This window comes from Capra hircus, chromosome 5 (genome assembly GCF_001704415.2).
Source record: "Capra hircus breed San Clemente chromosome 5, ASM170441v1, whole genome shotgun sequence".
In the NCBI taxonomy this organism is placed as follows: domain Eukaryota; kingdom Metazoa; phylum Chordata; class Mammalia; order Artiodactyla; family Bovidae; genus Capra; species Capra hircus.
This window is the reverse complement of record NC_030812.1, coordinates 106,172,649-106,188,706: the sequence shown is the minus strand read 5'-3', so window position 1 is coordinate 106,188,706 and position 16,058 is coordinate 106,172,649. Positions and strand designations below refer to the sequence as shown.

The 16,058-nt window shown below is 41.0% G+C and overlaps 1 protein-coding gene across 1 annotated transcript in view; it reads left to right on the top strand.

Annotated features, from left to right (window-relative positions):
- Positions 1-16,058, top strand: part of KDM5A (lysine demethylase 5A) — a 61,218-nt gene that overhangs the window by 32,983 nt on the left and 12,177 nt on the right. The window contains exons 19-24 of the mRNA XM_018048651.1: positions 1,997-2,352; positions 5,431-5,569; positions 8,210-8,389; positions 9,541-9,702; positions 11,306-11,857; positions 12,059-12,202. Coding sequence (XP_017904140.1) covers positions 1,997-2,352; positions 5,431-5,569; positions 8,210-8,389; positions 9,541-9,702; positions 11,306-11,857; positions 12,059-12,202 — 1,533 coding nt within the window. The remainder of the gene's footprint in view (positions 1-1,996; positions 2,353-5,430; positions 5,570-8,209; positions 8,390-9,540; positions 9,703-11,305; positions 11,858-12,058; positions 12,203-16,058) is intronic.

Genomic DNA, 16,058 nt, shown 5'->3' with positions numbered 1-16,058 from the left:
TTTTGTGATTTGGCCAGGGCTGGGTAACTAAAATGGTTTTTGTCAAGGTTATCGACAGTGAAATCAACATCAGTTGTATTGTCTGAACCCTGTGCTGTAGGAGTGTTCTGATTATTGACCATGCTTTCCTTCTTGAGAGATTTTCTTTTCTAAACATCTGACACCACACTGTGCTTATCTCAGATTCACGATTCACTGTTCTTCCTCTTTAGGGAGGCTGTTTGTTTTCTCCTCAGCTTGGCTTCTGGGTTGGAGTACATTGGGAGTCTTGGCCCTTTGTTCTCGAGGTCCTGATGTCTTCTTGGTGACATTAAATATCACCTGTATCCAGTTGATGCCCAGCTCTGACTGCCTTTCTTCTTTGCTGCAGACTCGTCTATCCAGTTGTAGCCACTCTATTTGCCTGTGGTGGGCTGAACAGCATTTTAGATGAGATGGATCAAAACCCTTAATTGCCTTATTCCCCTTATATACTACATTCAGTTTCAAAACTAGTGCTGCTGTTATATTGCCTCTAAAATGTCTTCCAGAGTCAACTGCTAGTCATCATCTCCATCACTTAAATTATGCCCTAAACTGTGGGACTCTGCCCCTTAGATTACTGCAGCAGCTCCTTAACTGGTCTCTCTTCTTTTACTCTTGTTCCTGACTGTTCATTTTTCATGCAGTAACCAGAGTGATTATGTAAAATAGAAATCAAGTCATATCACTTCCCCATGGTTAAGATCCTCTCGTGGTTCCCCAAAGCCATCAGAATAAAATGCAAAGTGATTGTAATTAATCTACATGGCACTGTGTAATCTGACCTCTGCTTATTCCTTAACCACTTTTCTTCCATATCCACTTTGCTATCCATCATCCACTTTGGACCAAGACACAAGCTCATTCCTCTTTAAAAGCTTTTGCAGTTATTATTTGCCCTTCCTGAACTAGTGTTCCTCCTGTACCTCCTCATTGTAGTTTTGGTTGTTATCATCGTTGTGAAGTAATATGCTCCCCCCTGCCACCTCATCACCTCTGATCACTTTTGTATTGAATTGCCCTGTTTTTCTTTCATAGCACTGAAAACTAACTGAAGCATTATATTCATGTCTTCAGTATCTGGCCACTTACATTAAAACATGTGTTCCTTGAGGACAGGGATGTTGTATTTTTTGTTTAATGCTATGTGCCTAGACTAGTCCCTGTACCTAACTCAGCAGTCATGAAATATTTTTGAGTGACCAGTTCAGTTGCTCAGTCATGACTGACTCTTTATGACCCCATGGACAGCAGCACGCCAGTCCTCCCTCTCCATCATCAACTCCCGGAGTTTACTCAAACTCATGTCCATTGAGTCAGTGATGCCATCCAACCATCTCATCCTCTGTCGTCCCCTTCTCCTCCTGCCTTCAGTCTTTCCCGGCATCAGGGTCTTTTCAAATGAGTCAGCTCTTCACCTCATGTGGCCAAAGTATTGGAGTTTCTGCTTCAGCATCAGTCCTTCCAATGAATATTCAGGACTGATTTCCTTAGGATGAACTGGTTGGATCTCCTTGCAGTCCAAGGGACTCTCAAGAGTCTTCTCCAACATCACGGTTCAAAAGCATCAATTCTTTCTTCATGGTCCAACTCTCACATCTATACATGACTACTGGAAAAACCGTAGCCTTGACTAAACGGACCTTTGTTGGCAAAGTAATGTCTCTGCTGTTTAATGTACTCTCTAGGTTGGTCATAACTTTCCTTCCAAGGAGTAAGCATTTTTCAGTTTCATGGCTACAGGCACCGTCTGCAGTGATTTTGGAGCCCCCAAAAATAAAGTGACTTAATCAGATTGAAAAGGGGTGTGTAAATAATTAGAGAAGCATATTTATGTCTTTATCATATGTCTGTTTGGTGCTATGATAGTGAGATTATTAAATAGTCTAGAATTTGGTAGTTTGCCAGAACCATATGTATTCCATACTCATTTTGTATCTTCTAAGTTTGCTCTTTATTCCTTTGACCTTTTCAGAATTTGCTTGATGACGTGGAGGAGTTTCATGAGCGTGCTCAGGAGGCCATGATGGACGAGACCCCAGACTCGTCCAAACTCCAGATGTTGATCGATATGGGCTCCAGTCTGTATGTGGAGCTCCCAGAGTTAGCTCGACTAAAGCAAGAGCTTCAGCAAGCTCGCTGGTTGGATGAAGTAAGACTGACACTGTCAGACCCTCAGCAGGTCACCTTGGATGTCATGAAGAAGTTGATAGACTCTGGGGTCGGCTTGGCACCCCACCATGCTGTGGAGAAAGCGATGGCCGAGCTTCAGGAGCTTCTCACAGTCTCTGAGCGATGGGAAGAGAAGGCCAAGGTCTGCCTACAGGCAAGGTGAACACATCTATTGGTGACTGTCCCTTCTTTAAGATGTAGGTTAGAAAGTAGAGAGTGGGGAGGAACATAAAGGTCTGTTGAGCTGAATGTCTTGTGCCTTCCCCAAGTGGTCACTAGGTTATCAAGTGGGTCTGTATATGGACAGTTTCAAATCTTGTGAGCACACTGTGTGCAGAGTCCTTTGTTAAGTACTTTAGTAAGTGATACAAAGTAGTGTTTTGTTTACAGCCTTACCATTACTGCTACTCGAGTTAGGAGCTAAGAAATACAAAGCTCTGCTACAGTATGTTGTTAACTGAGAGGACCAGAAAAATGCTAGAATCAGAGGGGGAAAGGTCAGTGTAGCTTGGAGGATTAGAAGAGACTCTTGAGAGAAAGAGGAGAATGTAAGTCAAGCCTTGAAGAATGAGTCGGATTGAAATGGCAGGGGAGGTAAGAGACATGTCCTAAGATCAGCTTAAGGAATGTGTCAGTGTGTGCCCAGGTGACAGAAGCTGAGTGGTGTTTATTTTACCCCAGCAGGGGATTCATGCTGGGAAGTAGAGAGAGATGAGAGTCAGGCAGGAGGATGGGAGGCGTTAGCATCGGCACCCAATAGACTTGTGAGATTGAAGTCAGGCGTCTGTCAGTTTGACTTCCATGTTCTGTATGAAAGTATTTTTTCACCAAAGATTAATATTAATATAATTTCCTTTGTGAGGATGAGGAAATTGGGATGCTTACAGAGATCATATAGTTGTTAAATAATACAGCTCAAATTTAAAGCTTTTTCTACTTCATTCCAAAGTTTCCATGTGCTTAATTACTTTGCCAGTCACTTATTTTGGATTCATTTGATAGGAAAGGCAGTTCTAAAATTGGCCAACAGTGAATGAAAAGTGAAAGTGTTAGTCATTCACTCCTGTCCGACTCTTTGAGATCCCAAGGACTGTATGTAGCCTGCCAGGCTTCTCTGCCCATGGGATTCTCCTGGCAAGCATACTGGAGTGGGTTGCCATTTCCTTCTCCAGGAGATCTTCCAGAGTTTCAGCAAATTAGTGTCATGAAGAAAATGAAGTTGGTCGAGAGGACTGAGGGAGTCAGTTTTCCAGCTCCTGTCAAAGCTCTTCTGAAATGCACCCTTAACATTTTGCATCCTAAGCGCTGGTTGGCTGCTGACTGCTCCTTTCCAGATATCCTCCTCCTGATTTTGGCCTCTCTGCCTCTTTTAGAGTGCTTTCCCTAGAATTCTGACCTAGGCCGCTTTTCTGCTCACTTTGTACCCTTTCTTGGAAATTTCATCTCACTTCTTGTCTCCATTTACCATCTTTGTGCAGACCAACTCCAAATCCTCATCTAGAACACAAGTTTGTTTTTTTACCTGTAGCTATCATCTGCTTGTTAAGTAATTCCAGAGGATGTCCTGTAGGTGCCTCAGACTCCCCATATTCAAAATAACCTTCATCCACTGCTTCGCGTGTTCTCGTCCTTTGTTCCTGTTTTCTTTGAATTAAACCCTCTTTCACTCATTTGAACAAGCCAGAACGCTGGAAATTAGTGTTGGCCCTGCCCTCCCATTTCCTTCCCCTCAGACTCAGCTCCTGAGTCCTGCTGATGCTGTTTCTTTGGTGTTTTTCTCTTTGATTCTTTTTCTTTGGGCTGTTGTTACAGCTGACTTAGCACACAGCACCAGGTTCTGTCTATAATCTCAACCCTCTGTCATCCATTCTTCACAGTGAAATTAGTATCTTCCTAAAATGCAGAAGTGACAGTTTGACTTTGCTGCCTAAAGCCCATCACTGTTTCCCAATCCCCTTAGGGTGAAGTTCAGACTTCCTCAACCTGACTTTTTGTAATCTAGGCCCTTGCTTAAATACCTACCATGACCCCTTGCCGTTCTTTTTCTTGTGTTCTGTGTTCCAGACATAATGACCCCTGCTCTCCACACCAACCCTGGGGAACACCTTTCCCCTCTGTCCACCTACGTTGGTGTACCTCCACCACCTGTCCCCTGGTCCTGGCGTTCCTGACTAGTTCCTATTCAGAAAGGAGAAGCCAGCTTAGAAGTCACTTCCTTACTGCCAAGTCAACCAAGTCCCCCTGCTGTATATTCTGACAGCATCTTCCTTTTCCTTTATTATTGTAATTATGGTATATTGTAATGTTTTATTGATAATCACCTCCCCCAAGATTAAAAGGTTTTATGAAGGCAAGGACTATGTCATCTTGTGCATTAATCATCCCAAGGACATAGCCCAGTGCTTGGCACATAGTAGGGATCATGGGTGCTCAAACTGTTCCCACTCTCAGTAATTTCCCGTTGCTCACATAGACCTTAATTCACAGCCCTGAAGACTTCTTAATCTGCATCTTTCTTTTCTGTCAGATTCCCCTCCTTCATGCTGTTACTCCCACCCCGCCTCCCGTTCTCACTATCCCTCATCTTAAACTTGGTTTTAACATCTTCAAGTTTTCTCCACATCTTTGTTCATTAAATTCCTGATGTTTTTCCTTTAATCCTTTACATGACCAAATCACACTTATTTAAGGCCTAGTTCAGAGCCCTTCTCAGCTCTCCCAGGTCAGATTAATCACTATTTCCCTAGTAGTGAACCCACAATCATTTGTTCTTAGTACAAGTGTATTTCTTAGGATAAGGTCTGTATTTCGGTCATCTTTGTGTAGCAAGGTGTTTAGTGCTTATAGTTGAATTAAATGTCAACATAAGTGGATTTCTAGACCACTGCTTCCTACATTGCTATCTCTTGGGCATCTCTGACAGTTTCAAATCCTGTGGAAACTGATATACAGGTAGTTTAGTGTGGGAAAGAGCACGGGATCTGACACTGATTCTGAGTCAGTGCTTCATGTGTGCCATTTACTGCATTAAATGACTTTGAGGAAGTAATTGATCCTGAGTTAAACTTACCTGTGAAATGGAAATGAAGGTAATAGCTGTTTGCCTCTCTCATAGGCTTATGGTGAGAATTAAGTGAGGTCACATATATGAAAGTTCTTTTACATGTTGTGTTATATAAGTGTTGGTAGTAGTTTGACTTATCCTCATGCGTCCTCCCTGTTTTTATGTTTATCAAGGCCTCGGCATAGTGTGGCGAGTTTAGAAAGCATCGTGAATGAAGCTAAGAGCATTCCAGCCTTTCTGCCCAATGTGTTGTCCCTGAAAGAAGCCTTACAGAAGGCCCGAGAATGGACAACTAAAGTGGAAGCTATTCAGGTAAAGAACCTCTTGAGCTGTCCACCGTTCAGGGAATGCTGTCTCACACCTGAATCCTTGAAGCCTTTAATTCTGTACTGAAATAATTGTGTACTTGAAATTCACTTGTTCTTTCATCTGATTTTTATTTTTAAACATGTATTACCTATTTAAACATTACTTGTTTCTGTTGACTTCTTGCTATGAGAGATGACAGAATTAGCCATTTAAGTAATGCTTAGCAGTAGGGAGTTTATTTCCTGCTGTATTTGACTCTCTTGCCATGTACATGGGTTACTTTTTTAAATGGAAGTATAGTTAATTTACAGTGTTGTGCTTATTTTAAGTGTACAGCAAAGTGGTTCAGTTTTTTATATATATATATATATAATTTTTTTCAGATTCTTTTCTGTTATAGGTTGCTACAAGAGTATAGTTCCCTGTGCTATACAGTAGGCCCTTATTTACCTATTTTATATATATAGTGTGTACTTTTTAAAAAATTGTTAATTTTTTGCTGTCATGGGTCTTTGTTGCTTTGCGCGGGCTTTCTCTAGTTGCAGCAAGCGGGGGCTGCTCTTTCTGCTGTGCTTGGGCTTTTCATTGCAGTGGCTTCTCTTGTTGCAGAGCAAGGACTCTAGGGTGTGTGGACTCAGTAGTTGTGGTGCACGGGCATGTGGAATCCTCCCAGACCAGGGACTGAACCTACGTCCCCTGCATTGGCAGACAGATTCTTAACCCACTGCACCACCAGGAAAGTACAGGAGTGGTGGGTATATGTTAATCCCAAACTCCTAATTTAGCCCCCGCCCCACTGTCCTCTAATTACTTTTGAAACAAGTAGCAGGAAAAGAAAATGAAACTGACATTTACTGAACCCCACAATACTCTTGGGGACTCATCTGGATGTTTGGGAGTAGGAATGGGAGAGAAGGGTGTAAAGATACAACCTTGGACCTCAAAGTGGCATATTCTAGTTGAAAAGACATGTATTACACATACGTAACTCAAAACAGTGAACTAAGTGCTGGAGATGAAAGTATGTCTGAATACATAAGGTTCCTTCTGAATGGTCTGCAGAGACCATTCACTGCAGCGTTTACAGTGGTGAATATGTTGTAGGGCTGGACTGAAAGAAAGGAAACCAGCTCTCCCACTAAACAGCTGCTGCCCTTAGAAAGAGGAGGTGTCATGGTCTAATGACTTCTGTTTTGCTTTCTTTTCAGTTGAGTTTTTCTGGGACCTGCTTAGTTGCTACTCTTTCTGTTCTGTGTTTTAAAATTACTTGTTTTTATCAGTACTCCCCTGTTTGTTTCATCTTTGACCAATTTCAGGCAGTTATCAGATGACTGATAATCTTTAGTTGGCTGTTTATGATTGAAGAACTGAGCTGGCAAGTAGAGGTAGCTGCTGTGGTTTTCCGAGGACTGTTTCTTCCCTTTAGTGGGAGGATGGACTTGGGGGCTCTGAAATAGTGGACATTTTCTGCTGTCCTTCAGGGTACACAGGCTGGAGGAGGCTGTGTCCTGGCCTAGCCAGAAGGTGTTCTGTATGTGTGCTTGGAGAGTCGTACCGTCTGAGGGATCACTCTGGATTGTCGTCTGTGGGCCGCCAACCTGATACTCTGATGTTCTTGCCAGGACCCTGGGATGGATTACTGACTAACTCTTCCATTTCCTGTAATGACTTAATTATTTAATGTCAGTAAATTTAAAGCACTCTTAAGTTTAAAAACTGATTATTTTCATTAAGTGGAAATACTGACACATTGTTAATTAGTAGAATATCCGCTCTTGTCTATAAATGAAGGAGGTTGTCAGAACTAAGATACTGCTCTATAGTAGTTGGAAAAATTTTGAAAGACTTTGAAACAGGCAGAAGAGACTACCATGTCCTTTCAGTGGAGTAGTGGATGTTGTTTAGCAAACCACCCGGCTTTATTTGATTCTCTGAGTGTGTGCCTTAGACTTTCTTCTACCATGCTCATTACAACTCTGTCAGTTATTTAAAAACAATAGTAATGTGACTGAATTAGTCTGTAGGAAAACAGATTTCTAAGGAACAAATTATTCTCCACACTGTAGAAAAGGTGATTCCATTGACCTGGATGATATTAAATGCCTGTTTCCATCTATTAGCAAATTCCTTTCCGCATTTCTGACTTCCATGGTGGCTCAGACGGTAAAGTATCTGCCTATAATGCAGGATACCCAGGTTCGAACCCTGGGTCGGGAAGATCCCCTGGAGAAGGAAATGGTAACCCACTCCAGGATTCTTGCCTGGAAAATCTCATGGATGGGGGAGCCTGGTAGCCTGTATTCCATGGGGTCGCGAAGAGTTGGACACAACTGAGCGACTTCACTTTTACTTTTCCTCATTCCTAATTGCATTTGTATGTTTGTTTTTAGATTGTCCTTTGAACTAGTTTTTACATCTTACTGGGTCCCTTGTTAATTCATTTTTAAAAACCTTTGACAACATGAATTTATACAAACATTTTTTAAAGGACATTGGAAGACTGTTAAGAGATACAATTAGGTTTAAAGACTAATAGTTAATGGAAAAGGTTAGCACTAAACTCTTTATAAGATCTACTAATAGTGTATTGCCAGACTTCATGAGAGATGACAGATTATGTAAGGCTGTACTTCTCTTTCCCAGAGTGGCAGCAATTATGCTTACTTGGAGCAGCTGGAGAGCTTATCTGCTAAAGGCCGCCCTATCCCCGTGCGTCTTGATGCGCTGCCCCAGGTGGAGTCTCAAGTGGCAGCAGCTCGGGCCTGGAGAGAACGGACAGGGAGGACCTTTCTCAAGAAGAATTCCAGCCACACGCTGCTACAGGTGAGGAGTGGTTTGTTTTCATGTGCGTGCCCTTCATTGCCCTCCCCAGAAGTAGGTGACTTATTACCTAAGGTGAGGGTGGTTGTCAGTTTATCTGGTCGTGGTTATACAAGTTCATTCCTACTGGGTGGTATCAAATGTTGGCTAGTAATCTGGAACCTTGGACACACTTACTTCCAGTTCACCTTACACTGTGTCAGCCTGCATCTTATCCCTGTTGTTATCGTGGACTCTTATCACCAAAAGATCTTATTCTCAGAAGCACAAATTAAAAAATAATTTTTTACCTTGAAATACGGTTGATTTATAATGTTGTATTAGTTTCTCATGTACAGCAAAGTGGTTCAGTTGTACATATATATTTTCTTTTTCAGATTCTTTTCCATTATAGGTTATTACAAGGTATTGAATATAGTTCCCTGTGCTATACAGTAGGGCCTTATCTATTTTTTATCTGGGTATTGTATATCTGTTAACCACAAACTTCTAATTTATTCCTCTCCCCACCTTTTCCCTTTGGTAACCATGTTTGTTTTCTATGTCTGTGAAGCTGCTTCTGTTTTATTAATAAGTTCATATGTATTCCTTTTTTTAGATTCCACATGTAAGTGATATCATATGATATTTGTTGTTCTGACTTCACTTAGTATGATCATTTCTTGGTCCATCTATATTGCTGCAAATGGCATATTTCATTCTTTTTTTGCAGCTGAGTAGTATTGCATCGTATATATGCACCACATCTGTATCCATTCCTCTTGTCAGTGGACACTTAGGTTGCTTTCATGTCTTGGTAGTTGTAAATAGTGAGAAGCACAAATTTAAATGCTCATTACCCTTTTCACGTTGAACAGTTTGAACATACTTAAGAGCATAAACTTTGGAATAAGATTGTTTCATGTTTGACGATGGATTCCTGGTGTTAAGGCTGTGTCTGTGAGCAACTTGTTGCCTTTCTGAACCTGTTCCCCTTGTTTGTGGAGATAATATCACCTACTTCAGAGGCTTGTTGGGAAGGTTGAGTTCGATAATGCAGGTGAAGTTTCTAAGAATGTGTCTGGGACATGTGAGTGGTCAATAAATGGTTACATTTATTTCCAATTTTGAGATTTTTTAAAACCAGAGCTCAATGTTTGGTTTTATTTTTGTAGGTGCTTAGTCCCCGGACTGACATTGGTATTTATGGGAGTGGAAAAAATAGAAGGAAAAAAGTAAAAGAACTGATAGAAAAAGAAAAAGAAAAGGATCTAGACCTTGAGCCTCTGAGTGACCTGGAGGAGGGACTGGAGGAAACCAGAGACGCAGCCACAGTGGTGAGAGTTAGAGTGCTTCTTGAATTTGCTTGGTGAATGCAGCATTCTGTGAAGCAGTCACTTTTTTATGTTCCTAACTTTTTATTTTTGTATAGTTCATCTTTGACCTCATGGTTGTACATATTTTACACCTTTTTAATATTTGGAGTCAAAGTGGATAAAAACTGTTCTCTCGCCCTAAAATTGCCCTTTCCATATCCCTCTTTATTGTTGTTTTAATAGTTGTCCAGTAGTCCATCAAATTGTCCATAATTTACTAAACACATTTCTGATACTGATCATTTTTGTTGTTACTCGGTGTTCAGTATTACGGATAATAGCAAAGTGGACTTAGCCTTTTCCTTTTTTCAGGTTGTTTTCCTATACTTGACTCATAGTAATGGGATTACCAGGCTAGGATTTTAGAGTGTTTAATGGTGCTTAATACTGTTGTGCTCTTCAAAGGAATGGTACCAGCTGACTGACTGCAGCTGCTGTTTGCAGTCCTTGCCTCTCTCGGTAGCATTCAGTAATATAGTGAGTATGCAAAAAAGTGTTTGTAGATAATTAAAATTATGGGTTTTATTGTAGAGTAGGAGGGATATGTTATGATTACAAGGAGCCTGAGGAAGTAGAAAATAAAAATGAGCTTGGGCAATATGTAATAGTGGGGAATCGCATTCACTAAGTGACTTCATACGGCTGTTCCTGCCTGCAAATGATCCTGTTTTGAGGCTGATGGAAATAATTTCTTGTTAGCCTGCCTAGTGAGTCAGTCTTGCCAGACAAATAGCACTGGAAATTGCCTCAAAGTTGTTTCAAAGCTAACAGTTTAAAAAAAAAAAAAAGCCCTGATAATATTCTTGATAATTAAATTTTGTTTTTATATATTTTTTTGAAATGAGTTACATAAAACCTTACTATAATTAGACATCAGCTTTTGTTACTCTTCTCCATAAGCTGGAAATTCCAAGAAATAAATAAAATTGATTTGTATTGAACTTCCCCCAGAGAATGAATTAGAAGGAGGTAGGGAGTCAGTACCGATTAAATGTTTATCTTGTGCCAGGCGCCAAGTTAGGCACTGTCGCACGTTATCTTATTTAATCCTTAAAACAGCAAAGTGAAGTTACTAATATTCTCATTTTTTGGAAAACTGAGATTCAGAAAACCTGGATCCAGGAGTCTTGTTAAGTACAAGAGCCAGGCCTGATACCAGGGTGGCTTGAACCCATCTTTCTCCTGCCCATTATGAAAGAATTAACTACTCAACTGCTGGACATTGTCATATATGATGGCAGTTTGCTTATTTCACAGATGAGTATTTGCATAGAAACTGTCAGGCTGCCCCAAATTTTAGGAAACGATGGCTTTTTTTCAAGGACAGTGCTTGGGACTTCCCTGGTGGTCCAGTGGTTAAGATACTGCGCTTCCAATGAAGGTGCTGTGGGTTCAATCCCTTGTTGAGGAACTAAGATCCCACATACTACAAGGTGTGGCCAAAAAAAGACAGTGCTTTGTCAACATGAGTCTGCAATGTGGAAATGGTCCCTACCCTTGAAGATTTGGTATTTTGAGAACATTTTGCAGTGACTCCCTTCAGTTAAATGTTTGTCATACCCAGGTGGCAGTTTTCAAAGAGCGGGAGCAGAAGGAGCTGGAAGCCATGCATTCCCTCAGGGCAGCGAACCTCGCCAAGATGAGCATGGTGGACCGGATAGAGGACGTCAAGTTTTGCATTTGCCGCAAGACAGCGAGCGGGTTTATGCTCCAATGTGAGCTCTGCAAAGACTGGTTTCACAACAGCTGTGTTCCTCTTCCTAAATCGAGTTCCCAGAAGAAGGGGTCCAGCTGGCAGGCTAAGGAAGTAAAATTCCTTTGTCCTCTCTGCATGCGGTCTCGAAGGCCGCGGCTGGAGACGATTCTGTCCCTCCTGGTGTCCCTTCAGAAGTTGCCGGTGCGGCTGCCTGAGGGGGAGGCCCTTCAGTGTTTGACAGAACGTGCCATGAGCTGGCAGGACAGGGCCCGGCAAGCCCTGGCCACAGACGAGCTGTCTTCCGCCCTGGCCAAGCTGTCCGTGTTGAGCCAGCGGATGGTGGAGCAGGCAGCTCGGGAGAAAACCGAAAAGATCATCAGTGCAGAACTCCAGAAAGCCGCAGCCAACCCAGACTTGCAGGCAAGTTGAGAATTTTCTTTTTTCTTTTTCCCCCTATTTCATGGGGTAATATCTGTCAGTGTGTAAGCAGTAAATCAAATCTCTTACCAGTATTAGGAAAATAACAGTAAGTTGCTTCATTACAATTTGATGGACTCAGGCATGCATTAACACTCATGTGTATTTGGTGCCTCTCTTCATCTCCGGTTGCTCGTTGTTTAGGGACACTTGCCTAGTTTCCAGCAGTCTGCTTTCAATCGGGTGGCGAGCAGTGTGTCTTCCTCCCCTCGACAAACGGCGGACTATGACGATGAAGAGACAGATTCTGATGAAGACATTCGGGAGACCTATGGCTATGATATGAAGGTAATTATAGGGATGGGCTGGGGGGGTTTGATCACTTGATCACTGGGTTTGTTTAAAAAGCTGTTGAACACTGATGTTTAAGGCCTGAAAGTGGAAGAGAAAGCTAGTCGTTATATCTATCCTGAATTTATGGTGATGGTATTTTTTCTGTACTCTAAAAAAACAGATTGGTAAAGCTACATTTTTTAATAAAGGATGGTATGTTTTTAAAAAGCCTGTATATATTTTCCAGAGAGGGGCTGGAAAAATTGTATGTTTAAGTTACTGAAAGGTTTCATGGCTAGTTTCAGTGTTCTTTCTTTTGGATTGTTTAAGTCTGTACAGTTAGGTTTTAAGAATCCCGTTCTAGCTGTGCTTTGGGTCTTTTTCTCTGATCTCTCATCTGGTTGGTGCTGGATAGAACATCATATTCAGGGATGCATTATACTTGGGCCCATGACTTGAATTTGTGGAGTTATCGTCATATAACAAAGGATTTGCCCTCAGTATGATTGTTTTGATAGTGACAGCACACTAGGGTGAAGGGGAGGTTTTGGCAAGGTTCTGTGTTGGGTCCTCTTCACCTTTTATTGTTGTTTTTTGTCAGGCCCAAGACGTTCATCTTTTGTCCAGTAATGTGATCTGGACAGAGACCCTGCCAGCCCACAGTGAATCCGTTGATGTGTTTTGTATTCTGCTTTGTGGAGATAATGTTCAGCATCTATACCTATAACCAGGGAATTCATAGTCTGGTGTGAGAAAAAATCAGGGTGCATTCTTTTCCTTTGTCTTTTCAGCATGTATATCAGATAGGTAAACTCATTGTCAGAGTACAAATACCGTTGGCATTAGAACTCCCAGGATATGAAGGTAAACCGTCCATCATAGATGCCTGTAAATTACCTGCTGGAAAATATTTTTCTCAAGATAAAAATGGATCCAGGGGATGTTTTAATGAGGGAGTTTAAAAAAAAATCATATGAATTAAAGACTTGAGAAAAGTTGAAATTTGAATTTGCATTTAAAATGAGATTCGAAGCACATTGTTATCCTTGAAGTTAATGGCTATGTGAAGTTAATGACTGTATGTATGAAGCTGGTAAAATGACCAGAAGCAGCTGGAAGGGGATGCTGCCCACAGCATGTATAGGTTATAGTTAGCTAATACTAAAATTGCCTGTTTGCAGTTTTGACTTAGAGACCTTCAGTACCTGGGTTATCTTTCTAGCACGTTAGGTATCAACCAGTACTCTGGAATTGTCTAACATGATGGACTTTGCTTGGACGCAGATCAGTAACCTATGAAAACAAAACATCGCAAGTATTAAATGATTTCAGGGCTAGGGATCAGAACTGTGGTTTGATATGGTTGTATGGAGTAGTCCTTTGTTTGCAAAGTATATATGGGCTCTTAGCTTACACTCTCTTAGAAGGGGGTGTTGGCAGGGTAGAAAATAAGATTATGGATGTTATAATGTTAGTGGTGTATTGACAACTTAGGAGAGCAGAAGAATGGTGGTAAGACTTGTGGTAATTCAAGGTCAGATTTACCTTGACATTGGTATCTTTGCACTAAAAAAATTTCAGTGCTCCAAAATTTTGTACTAAAAAAATTTCAAGTGCTCTTCAGTGTTTTCCTATAGAGAAAGCACTTACTCTGTAATGAAAATCTTACTTGCCAACTTACTTGCAGTTGACTTGGTGATTTTTCACTTTGTATGATCTTCCCTGATTGTGACTGTGAATTTATCCTTAAAATAGCTTAATTTTAATATCTTCGCTAGAAGAACAACCCCTGCTGGTTTAGGAAGAAGAGTAGGTAATTAGAAAGAAAATGAAAATCAGTCATTTGATCTTAGTTAACATAGCATTTAAGTGTTTAAAGCAGATGGTTTGTGCATTGTATTGCTTGATTACTTCATTTTGCATGTCATACCATGTGATCACCACAAAAATAATCTGAGCAGCAATTCCGAGATCTCATTAGTCAGGAAAATAATACATTTAATGAAACAAAGTCTGAGAGTCTGTTACAGGTTTGTATGATTGTGTCTGGGATAACATTTTTTTCAGATGTTCATATGATCATTTCCTTTTAAACCATATTGTTTACCTTTACTAGACTGTTCATCCATAGTAACAGTTTATATTTTCCAAATGCATACATGTGTAGAATCACACATCAGAAAGGAGGGTATAGAATAGAAGTAGCTGTTATCTCCTAGGAAGTTTTTTTTTTTAATCCCAGGAATTGCTTAATTTACAGAAAGGCAAGTTAAGCACTTGGATTCTTTGATTTTTCTTCTTTTCTACCCTTGTTAATACTTGAGTGGCTTCAGCTTTGGTGAAAATAGAGTCGATTTTGTCTGAGAATTTAGTCCAGCTGATACCAGATATGGTGGAGTGACAGATCTGTCATAAGACACATTGCTCACTGAGAAGCCATTCCTTCTTCCTGTGTATTTACCATTAGTGGGACTGACTGGTAATTTTCCCCTTAGCTTGCTGTTTATCAGTTGTTTTACCTCCAGCCTCCTGTGTCTTTATTTAAAAGGCATCTTTTGTAGACAGCACATGTGGAAGGGTTCTTCTGGTATGTCAGTCTGCATATGTATCTATTTGTAAAATATATGGTTAAATCTGGGGTTTTAGGCAGTATTATAATCTATCTTTTAATTGGGGGTGTTTATTTCTTTTATAGTTAATATAATTGTTGACATGGTTGGATTTAAATTGATCTTTTATGTATTATATTTCATATGTCATCCCAGGGAAGTAATTTTTTAAATGTATTTTTACCTATCTTTCCTTTCAACCATTATTTTCTGATCAGTTTCATTTCTAGTTCAGAAGCTTAATAGAAAATTTCCTGCTTGAGTTTCAATGAAATGAGTGGAGTCAAAGTCAGAAAAGACCCTTGCAGTCAGTGAGGTGAAGTACCTGGGGACGGCAGTAGCCAAGTACTAAAGTACTCTCTTGCCTGTGGCCTTTTAGGACTTAGATTCTCTGGAACAGGAAAGAAGACCTATGTGAACTGCTGTTCCTAAATTCTCAGTGAGTGTAACTGTCTTCCAGAGTCTCTTTGTGAAACCTTTTAAGTATCCTGTTTAATTAAGCACAGTCTCTGATGACAGTACATCTTCCTCTTATGCACCCTACAGTCAGCTCTTGCATTAGTCCTTAGCTGTTGTCTCTGGTCTTCTAAGCTTCCCCCGTGTACTCTTCTTGGTTGGGCTGGGGCTGGGACTAGCCCAGGGCTTGGTAAACTTTCCCTGTAAAGTACCACATGTATAGTGATATTATATATGATGTAGAGTAGATTATTTTTAGGCTTTGCAAGCCATATGTGGTCTCTGTTATGTCTTCTTGTTTATTTTTACAGCTCTTTAAAAATTTAAAAATGTTCTTGGCTCACACTCCATAAAAGAACCAGGCAGCAGCTGGGTTTGGCCCACAGGCTGTGGTTTGCCAACCCATGCCCTGCACGTTTATCCTTTGCCTGCAGCCTCCCTCCGCCAGCAGAGGGCGTTAGAGAACATTAAAAGGCCGCGTAGTGAGGAGGGACTCGATGCTTACCGTTTTATTCTCCATTCCTGCCATCATTGAACTACAATTTTTCTGTTGTTGCTTTGTTTACTGTTTTCAGTTTTGTTTGGTTTTGGAGTTTTGTTTTCGTTCTGTCTTTTCCCCTGGCAGTGGCAGCTGGCTCCAGTTCTAGTTGTTTCTTTGCCACCCAGAAGCCAGCCACATTGTGTTCTATTAGAGATAGCAGGACACACACAGGCCAGTGCCTGCTCCCCACAGGTCTGGGCCCCAGCTCTGTGGGCTCCCAGCTTTCTGGCTGTGACCCCACTTCTTGTCTCTGTTACCTCAAGCT